Source organism: Cynara cardunculus (genome assembly GCF_001531365.2).
Source record: "Cynara cardunculus var. scolymus isolate 2C chromosome LG 9, CcrdV1, whole genome shotgun sequence".
Taxonomy (NCBI): domain Eukaryota; kingdom Viridiplantae; phylum Streptophyta; class Magnoliopsida; order Asterales; family Asteraceae; genus Cynara; species Cynara cardunculus.
This window is the reverse complement of record NC_037536.1, coordinates 6,967,969-6,978,589: the sequence shown is the minus strand read 5'-3', so window position 1 is coordinate 6,978,589 and position 10,621 is coordinate 6,967,969. Positions and strand designations below refer to the sequence as shown.

The 10,621-nt window shown below is 33.2% G+C and overlaps 1 protein-coding gene across 2 annotated transcripts; it reads right to left on the bottom strand.

The window, feature by feature from the left end:
• Positions 1 to 6,865: 6,865 nt before the first annotated feature.
• Positions 6,866 to 9,186, bottom strand: LOC112518249. Of its 2 annotated transcripts, none has more exons than XM_025125882.1 (9): positions 9,145 to 9,186; positions 8,603 to 8,679; positions 8,444 to 8,509; positions 8,210 to 8,307; positions 8,058 to 8,095; positions 7,874 to 7,961; positions 7,443 to 7,769; positions 7,279 to 7,344; positions 6,866 to 7,186 (listed from the first exon to the last, which is right to left on the bottom strand). In XM_025125882.1, exons 2-9 carry the CDS (start codon positions 8,667 to 8,669, stop codon positions 7,028 to 7,030), a joined length of 909 nt encoding a protein of 302 aa, XP_024981650.1. In that variant the 5' UTR covers positions 8,670 to 8,679; positions 9,145 to 9,186; the 3' UTR covers positions 6,866 to 7,027. The 2 variants fall into 2 exon arrangements, with proteins under 2 accessions (XP_024981650.1, XP_024981649.1); XM_025125881.1 differs by lacking the exon at positions 9,145 to 9,186 and adding an exon at positions 9,009 to 9,023.
• Between the last annotated feature and the right edge of the window lie 1,435 nt (positions 9,187 to 10,621).

Below are 10,621 nucleotides of genomic sequence, written 5' to 3'. Positions count from 1 at the left end.
AAAGATTATATATATAATTATATAATATAACTTAATTAATTGATATATATATATATATATATATTAAATACTAATAATAATTAAATATAATATATTTTTAAAGTTGATTTGATGTTTTCTGAATTTTAAACTCATCCCAATTTTCAACACATTCAACACCCCCTATAAGGGGTGCCATTAGCACCCCCCTTAACTTAATATTAATAGAGGTGAGTTATTATGTAATCATTTATATTTGTATAATTAATATAATTTTATTTTAATCATTTATTTAATTTGATTAATATATGATTTCATAAAAGTTTAGATTGTTTTATAATATAAAGTATTGATTATAATTAATGAACCTAGTTATCTTTTATAAATATTCAAATCATAATAAATGAGCTTTCATCATTTTCATAAATATTTCAATTGATTGAGTTGCATTGGTTGTACAAATGTGATGTGTTGCATTTGAAACGTCCTCTCTTTCTCTCTCTCTCTCTCTCTCTCTCTCTCTATATATATATATATATATATATATATTGTTGTAAATTCATGTTAATTTTATTAATTGTATTATTTCTATTCCAACTCTAACAAAATTTAGGTAATCACATGTATATGACAATTTTCAATCTAAAACATTCGGAAGCAATATTTAGACTAAAAACAATTGAAATAATTATAAAAAACCGTGTATTTAATAGACTAGATGGAAAGATAGTTCATATGATTTATAATCTATGCTACGTTAAAAAGCATTTGTAGCCATAAGGGTGGTGTCTGATTGGTTTGAGCTTGGCTCCAAAAGTCAAAAGTACCAGGAGGTCTCAGGTTCAAATCCAAGGTGAAATAAAAATCCTTTTGTGGCCACGGAGATTCAAACACGGTGACTCCGGGCTATCTGTAAAGCAGGTGGTCGCCATGGGATTAGTCAGCTCGCATAACGGGTTGGATATCCAGGTTAATCAACAAAAAAAGCATTTGAGCAAAATTTTTTGGTTCTCTTGCACTTGTTGGTGTTACAAGATGGGCATGTCGGGTTCACGTTGTCTTGCTATGATACTGATCTTATCTAATTGTTTAACAATTCATTGTACGTGCCTGAGTAATTTTGTGATCTTCACATTCAATATGATATGAACATGATTATATTGGTGCATTGTTTCCTTGATTCGAGATCGTAGGGTGGCTGGATAAGTGCCGCTATAAATGAGTTTGTGTCGAGAACGATAACGTCCTCTAATGTCGTATGCAATCTTTGTTTTGTTATAAAAATGAAGAAGAAATGCTCTTTTTTCATGTCAATCCTATCCGAGTGGATGGTCTAAAAGAACTTTAGAATTGTCTTCTTCCAGGCTGGTGGTGTGAGAAGCATGCGATGGTAATGACAACTACTACTTTCCTTGCCATGAAAATACTGAGTTCCTATTGACTTTAGTCTTGTGAGTTGTAGGCATGCTTGGAGTTAAGCATGGGAATGGGGTGGGGATGGGGCGGGGACCTCAATCCTCGTCCTCGGCTACCTATCTCTATCCCCGTCCCCGTCCTCGTCCCCATCCCCATTCCCAACGGGGAAACAGGAATTTTTTTTTTTCCCGTTTATATAAGTTATTTTAAATTAAATATGTGATAGACCATGCATGTTTAAATCTTAAATATTTTCAATAAACATAAAACCAAAATGAATTTTATTTAATACAAAAAAAACCATAACATCAGAACTAATAACCTAAAACAAAAAAAGTTCAATTAAATCAAAAAAAAAAAAAAAACTTAAAGTCACGTGTACCAAAAGATATTGAGTATTATAAAATCATATCGAGTAATATACAAAACTTATCGAGTAATTGTATTTTAATTTGACATCCAAAATATTACATATTAACATAAAAAACCAATTTAGATTATAAACTTAGTTAGGAAATAAGAAATTATGAACTAATGCTTTAGTTGAAATAAAGAATATACACATATGTATGTGTGTGTGTGTGTATATATATATATATATATATATATATATATATATATATATATAACGGGTATGTGGCGGGGAGTACCATACCCATCTCTGTCCCCGGTTTGAGACAAACGTGGATCCCCGTCCCCATCCCGCTATATATATATATATATATATATATATATATGTTCAAGTAATCAAGTTTAGGGAAAAACCACAAAAAATGAAAAATCGAGAAACACTTTGGTAATCATTCACCTTGATGGTATGCACATGTGCATACAAGTAACTTATAAAAAATGTGTTCAATATGCACATGTGTTTAACATGCACACGTGCATAAAAACCAAGAAAACAATTTCAATTACGTGTATACACATGTGTATATCGTCCAGATGAAAGATTACAAGCGTTCCTCAGTTTTTTCAATTTTTTTGGAGGGGAGGGGGGTTCCTGAACCTGGTTCAGAGGAAAACCCAAACATGTTGATGCCCAATATTCGTCCAACCATCTATGATATCCATATATCAATGCAAATAAACACGTGATGGATGATTTTAACTTGTTCGACACAAGTTCCTCCTAAAATGGATCTGACTACGTTTATGTTGATGATGGTCCTCTCTACCCATCAACCACAATGGTTCCACTTCCCACTTTCTTAATGTTTCATAACCAAATCAGACTTTTGTTTAATTGTTGTATCAAATATTTCCAAACATATTGGGGGTGAGTTTCAATCATTCTAAACATGGTACATACATTGTTGAATGTTCTGTTACAACACCTTATAGCATTACAGTAGCCTTGTGTGACTTAAAACTCGACTCAAGCTCTCAACGACGATATGAATGCCTTGCAATAAAATGGCACCTAGGACTTGAGCCCTTACCGTACTGACCCATCCTTATTCTGCTTTTCTCGAGCGAGCATTTCCATCTATGTGTATGTTGATGACATCATATTACAGGGTCTCCTCTTTTAGTATCAATAATCTATGTAACATGTTGGCCATTAAGTTTCCTGTGAAACGTTTTAGTGACCTGTCATACTTTATGGGTAATGGGGTCTCTAAATGTTCTAAAGGTATGCAGTTAACTCAATCAAAATACATCATCCATTTGTTCACATAAGCTAGAATGCTCGATGTCAAACCAATGCAGACTCTAATGGCCTCCTCTATGGTGTTGTCAGCAACGGATAGTCATGAATTTTGTAACTCAAAACAACATCATAATGTTGTTGGCAGCCTTTTGTATATGCTTTTCACTTGCCCTGATATCTCTTCGCTATCAACAAAGTGTGTCGATTCATGCATTCTCCTAAAGATACACATTTGGCATCTTTAACGCCTGTGTGTTTCATTGAATGCAATTACGGGTTAGTCGAGCCACTTTTGAATTGGAGGATAAAGGAGAGTGCAACATTTGTTCCTGAGTTCTACATTCATGATGAATAATACAACATTCATTATGAATAATAAATTAATACACCATTCATAATGAATAATGTACATCATGATGAGTTGGTAATAAAACATTCATTATAAATAAGATTTCTCAACTATTAGTTAGTTAGTGTGCATCTCGACTAATTCTATGAGGTCCTAGACAAGAACTAAGAAAAATCCATAACCGGTTGCTTATAAGGAGGAGCCCTAGAGGTTCAAGTCTTATTAGAAGTTGAACTAACACTCAAGATTTAGATTTATTTCATCTTGGATGACTTTGTCACAGATTTGGTAGGTGATAATATACATATTAGGATATATTGCTTGAATCTTGGAGTAGGCATTGGAGCATGCCTACTGCATATTATTTAGTTATATATATAAAATAGGAAAAATCTAAAAAAATCAATAGACTTTAGTGTTTGGAATAATTAAGTCATTGGACAATTTTTTGGAACAAATAAGTCATTGGACAATTTTTTGGAACAAATAAGTCATTGGACATTCCAAAACGTGATAGATAACTTCTTAGACTTTCTAAAACATGTTAGATACATCTTTATGATCTATAAAACTGGTTAATATGGTAAAATATAGAAAAAGTCCAAAAAAACCAATGGACTTTCATATTTTGAATAATCATATCCATAAACATTTTTTGAACGAAAAAAGTACTTACATTTATAAAATGAAACAAATATATCATTCTCATTACTCTTCCCAAAATATAAAAGTTGTATCCAAAGCATAAATAATCTGCATACAAAATTAGGCATAATTTTACCAAAAGTGAACCAAAATATATAACAAAAATTGCATCAAAAAATACCAACAGTTATGCCAAAAAATACCAACAGTTGGGCCAAAAAAATATCAACAGTTGTGTCAAGTATACCAAAAGTTGTACCAAAAGTTGTGCCAAAAAAATAGCAAAAGTTGCGCTAAAATATACCAAAGTAACGCCTAATCTATATTAAGTTAATGGTATGAACTATTTTTCATTTGCATCATTACTTTCTCGTGAAGATATAACCATTTGACTTTCTTGTAACGCTTCTTGATGTCCAACAACATAATCACTCTCATAATGTTCTTCATCACCAACAGTAGTATCACCTTCATCGCGGTCTTCATCATTAACAACAATCTCTCTTGAAATTGAATATGGTAGGATGCCCTCGGCCATGCTGGTTGTGGCACACCTGATGATGTCTTTAATGATTAAGATAAAGTGTAAGCAATAATCATTAAAAATGTTATTTGAATTTTAAAAATAAATAATGGCTTATCTCAATCATTGCTTCTCATGTAATTGGATTATAAGAGACCCCCACGTATCACTTGGGACTGGACATGAGAAATCAAACCTGTTAGAATTGGACATGAGAAATAAATACATATTGAAGTGGTTGTGTATCTATTTAAATATCCACATGTCAAACACATCGAAATAACACAAATTGGCATTTCCATTTGCTCAAGATCAGCAGTCTTGATTAAAGATTCTCAGCAATCAGAACAAATAAATGATTTTATTTAGCTAGATATTCTTAAAAGCTCACAACAACAAAGATGGACAAACTATACCTCATTAAGCTTTTCCCATGCCTAATCAGGTTGATTAATATAGCCTTGATATGTAGCTAAAACGTAAAGTTCACCCTCAAACTACAAATGAGTTCATTAGGTAATCCCCAAAAGTAACACTTTTAAGGTAGTCAATAATACTACAGTGCACAACATTAAGTTTAGTGGTTTCAAAGACATTTGATCCAATCTGATGGTTCTTTACAGAAGATTACAGACAGTAGCAATAAAAACATATGTTGGAGCTTAGGAAAAGGGTTTAGGGTTTAGAATATCGAACCAAACCTGTTGAATTTGAGCTAGATAGCCGGCGACGGGGCTGGGATGAGGATAGTGGCGACAGCCACGGGTCTAGGCTGAGACAGTGGCGATAGCGACGGCGACGGGCTGGCCGGATCGGTGGTGTAGCACCGATTAGAGAGGGGCAAGTGTGGGAATTAGGCGAGAGTGAGCGACGAGCGGGATAGAGAGCGATGAGTGGGACGTGTTTTAGGGTGTTTTTTAATTTATAAGTTTACCTGATATCCAAGTTGCAGGTTAAATCTTTTAGTGATAAGGATGTTTCTAATAGATTTTAGAAAGTTTAAGAAGTTATTTAACATGTTTTGGAATGTCTAAGGACTTATTTGTTCTTAAAAATTGTCCAAGAACTTAATCATTCCAAACATTAAATTCCATTGAATTTTTCTAGACTTTTTCCAGTAAAATATTTTCAAGATGAATAAATGTTGCTTGAATCTTGTAACGAATATATTTGATATGGGCATTGGTTTATAATTATATAGAGTTGAATTGGAGTGGATCATGAACATCGTTTTGGACCTTGGGCCTGCAAGTTTTGGAGTGAGAGAAATGGGATCACATGATCGAACCCAAATTGTTTCTTGAAATAAATTTCAACTTTATTTTGATTTCTGGAAAGACCCATACCATACACTTTATAAAATTACCTTTTAACCACTGCTTTAACATTTTACTTACTTTTTCTTAAGAAGAATTTAATATGTTTTATTTTCTAAAGAAAGGAAATATATTTTATATAATAATTATTATTTATAAAAAAAAGGATCACAATTACGATGATAATCAGGGGTGCTCAAAAACTCGACCAACCCGATCAACCCAACCCAACCCAACATGAAATAACTCAATCCGAAGCAACCCGATGTATAATCGAGTTGTAAAATTGTCAAACCGTAGGTATTGAGTTGCTATTATTTGAACTTAACCCAATCCGATGATCCCGATGTTCTTTTATTTCTTGGATTTAATATGATTGTTGAAGTTATATTAATATGTACATTAGATAATTACATTATTATGTATGCTCTTCATATACACATATTTTCAATCTATTCACATCTTTATATAACTCATTCATATACATTTTCAGTAACTGTGAACATATATATGTAAATTGAGAAAAATAACTGAATGTGATATACGTAATAAGTATGAATAAGTTGCATCAAATGGTTGATGATGAAAAAGAAATTATGAGTAGAGAAATAACATATTCTAGATTAGAACAATATTTTAATGTACCAACCCGACCAACCCGTACGGGTTGAGTTGGGTTGGGTTGCACTTTGGTTCTGATTGGGTTGGGTTAAAAAATTTCAAATCGCAAACATTGGGTTGAGTTGTTTAAATGTTTTCAATCCGGTCAACCCAACCCTTGAACACCCCTACTGATAATTACTAATTAGAAGAATTAATTAATCCTGAAACTAAAAAACAAACGACAACCACATGAAGCGTACACAATTGGCATTTGCCACTTGCCAGCCACCCACCCAAGGAACCAGGAAACTTGTCATTTTAATTTTAATATAAATTAAGTCAAGAACCATATTTTGAACTAATTATTGTTGTTATTATTATTATTATTATTATTATTATTTATAATTGACAACGACACAACCAGTTTGATCACCAAAAATACCATCATCGATCATAACCCCCCCAATAATAGATTATACATATACATATTCTTCTAATTAAGACACCAAGACACCTCTAAATCTCGTCTTAATCACTTCAAATTAAGCTGTGACCGACGTCTCCACCACCACTTTCCCCGAACTATAACCACCATCCGCGACCTTGTTCTCCACTTTCCACACCCCCGGAATCGCTTCTTTCATGTTGTGTATGCTTTCTAACGCGTAATCTGCGCCTTTGCATCGATGGGAAGTCCCAACCTGCATACATACATACATACATACATCTTCCTTTAGTATCTAAATCGCAACATTCGCTTCATTTTTACCAATCCACTTTACACATTACTTACCAAAACCGTGTCAAGGCCTACACGTTTCCCAGATTGAATGTTTCGGACGCTGTCCTCAAAAAACAGCTGAAAATTGATGACAGTTATATGGTTAATTAGTCTTATTGCATACAACATGAAACTCCATCAAGAAACTGCAGATGATTAGTTAACAAGTAAGCTACCGTTCTTTGAGGGTTGATGTTGGCAATCTTGAGAGCCTTCTCAATGGCGTCTTCAGATGGTTTGCAGACAACCGGTGTCCTTGGTAACTCTGCGGTTGAATTAGATTTGGAAAAATGTCCAATTATGTCGAATATCTCATTTGTGTTGCTACTTGAGGAAGATGATGATGTTGATCCCACAAACTCTATGTCATCCTCATCATCAGAAATCGTGTTTTTATGAACTGGGTTCAGAGTCTCGAAGCAGATGATTCCTTCGAAACAATCTTCCAATCCAAGTTTGCTCAGAACTTTAGCAGCATGGGTTTCATCAGCATTTGTAAATATCTGGTTTTCAGAACAAAACAACCAAACAAGATGTCAATTCATAAGCAATAACCCCACGAATAAGAACACGAAACTTTCTGTCGAATCGTGCAAAGGGGACTTACAACTTTGCGAATAGGCAGGCTTAGTAAAAGAGTCCTCAAAACAGGATCAGGCTTCAAATTCTCGTACGGCAATCTTCCATGAACAAAACTAGAAAACAGGAACAGAAACCACAACTTCAATCATCTTGGCTTACTCAAACTTGACTAATCAACCTATGAAAATTGAACCAGTATTCTTTCTCACCTGTGGTATTCATCATAGTCAAAATCATACCCAATTGCCTACAAGAAAGAAAAACCAATAACATAACAATTTTCAGATACCATCTTGTTTATACAAGGACAAAAGAACAATCAGAGGGTGAAAATTAAGAGACTAGAAACAAAAACCCATACCCGAATGCCTGCCATTGTAGTACCATAGTTCTTGTACAGCAGGTTACACAATTCAGGGATCTTTTCCACCTCAATTCCAAGCTTTTCAACCATATAGTCTGCAAATTTGATCAACCACAGGATACTTTTAAAAATCAAGAAACCAACATCTCTGATCTTGCTATTCCCGAGAGAGCGGGGGGATCTTTATATATATATATATATATATATATATATATATATATATATATATACCTTTAATGTTCTTGAGAACTCCAGCAGCCAATCCAGCACTAACAGGGTAAAGAGTGTCATCTAGATCTGTACATTTAACAAATGTGAGGAACAAATTAGATGACAAACTGATTTCATAGCGACGAAAACGATTGATGAGCTCAAAAAGGAATTATGTACCGAAAAGAAGGCAATCATATTTCTGCCTTTGAGCTTGGCTGAAGAGACCTTCAAACTCCATCTTCATACTTGAGAGGCTAAAATCAAGAAATTGAAGTCATAAGCAATACAGAAAAAGGAATTCCCATTAACTCAAAAAGGAAAAGGAAGGAGTCCCATTAACTCAAAAAGGATTTGCAACTGGCAAAACACATTCTATGAGGCAGAAACAGAAAGCTCTACAATAGCATCAAGCACATAAAACAACAAGGGTACGCTATGGAGAAATGTGCTATTTTATGCCCAACAAGTACAACTGATTATTGCGTCATTTATCTAATTCTATTTCCATTACTTCAATTACGATCATAAATGCACAGAACGAGAAGCTTTCAAAAAATCTGATTCCTGATTCATGAACACGAACCTAGATTTTAATTAGAATTGGTCGTCTTCCCTAACAAACAGCACCCAGAACACGTAATTCGTATTTAGGAACAATTTGAGTTGGGTTATCGAAATCGACAGAAAATAGGGAAGTTTGAAGAAGAAACAGTGGATACCGATGATGGGGATGAATTGAATTGAATGTCTGAAGAAGCAGAGCTGTATGAGAAGAGCAAGGAGAGGAGAGGGGGAAGGAAAACGTAGATGGAGAGTCGCTTTAAATAGGCAACTTTTGCGTATATTTTAATTTCATTTTTTATTAATATATTTATTGTTTACAATAAAAGAAAATGTATCATCACAAGTCACAAAAAAACAAACAAAATATTAAAGTATTATTGTAATACTACTTTTTAGATAAAATCAAATTGTACAAAAATAAACACCTTCCTTTTCATTTTACGAATCAATTTTTTTTTTAATTTCTTTTAAGTTGGTCTTTAAAAATAGAAATAAAGATGTTACTGGTTTTTTTATTAACCTGAATATCCAACTTGCTATACGAGCCGACTAATCCCAAAACGACCACCTGCTTTGCAGATAACCTGGAGTCACCGCATATGAACCTCCGTGGTGAATAGGGGATTTTTATTATTTTTTGAATTTGAACCTGAGACCTCCTGGTACTTTTGACCTTTGGAATCAAGCTCAAACTAATCAGACACCACCCTTGTGGTATAAGGCTTGTAGAGGAAAAAGTTATCTGATATGATGCATCGATTCTCAATATTATCATTATTTTTTGAATTCTCAGATGAAAACCTCTCACATTATATATATGTAATATATATATATATATATATATATAATTTTTATAATAGAATTGGGATTATGTTAGAAATCAAAATTTTGTGAGAAAAAAAAAATGTTAACTGATGTAATGTTTCGTTGGTGAAATAGTATTATACTCAAAAGAGATCAATCTCATATGTTGTTTCTTTGGTGGAACAACATTGTATTATCAAAATAGATCAACTTGATACGTTGTTTCATTGGTGAAACAACGTTGTAATATCAAAATATATTAACAGCATAAACCTATGTGTTGTTTTATTAGTGAAATAAAGTTATATGATATGATGCATCGGTTGTTAAGATTATCATTATTTTATGAGTTCTCAAATGAAAACCTTTCATATTATATATATATATATATATATATATATATAATATAACATATTATTATAACATAATATATATATATATATATATGTGTGTGTGTATGTGTGCGTGCGTGCCTGCATGCGTGCGTATGTATATATGTATGTGTGTATATGTACATATGTATATATGTATGTATATATATGATTGGGTTCCAATGATAAAGAGAGTTAAGGTGATAAGTGTAATAAATGATCTCTACTCTTGGATGCATATTAGAATGAGATACACCGAGATGCACTAGATCAATCTTCGTATCAAGCACGATTCATGGGTAGGTTTTAGATTAAAGGTGATCAATGGTTCAGATCCTTTCTTACGCTTCTCACATGTAAGAAGCGTAAGAAAGGGTCTGAATCATTGATCACTTTCAGTCTCACCCTCACCCCATTAATTACGCTTCTCATGGGAATTGATTTGATGCATCTCATT

What these genes read in the sequence shown, in the direction of transcription:
- LOC112518249 (XM_025125882.1), bottom strand. Translation starts at nt 8,669, where the DNA reads ATGAAGATGGAGTTTGAAGGTCTCTTCAGCCAAGCTCAAAGGCAGAAA. An exon ending in AGTTCTCAAGAACATTAAAG is followed by an intron (nt 8,308 to 8,443) that starts GTATATATATAT and finishes TCAAATTTGCAG; the next exon opens with ACTATATGGTTGAAAAGCTT. An exon ending in ACATCAACCCTCAAAGAACG is followed by an intron (nt 7,345 to 7,442) that starts GTAGCTTACTTG and finishes ATCAATTTTCAG; the next exon opens with CTGTTTTTTGAGGACAGCGT.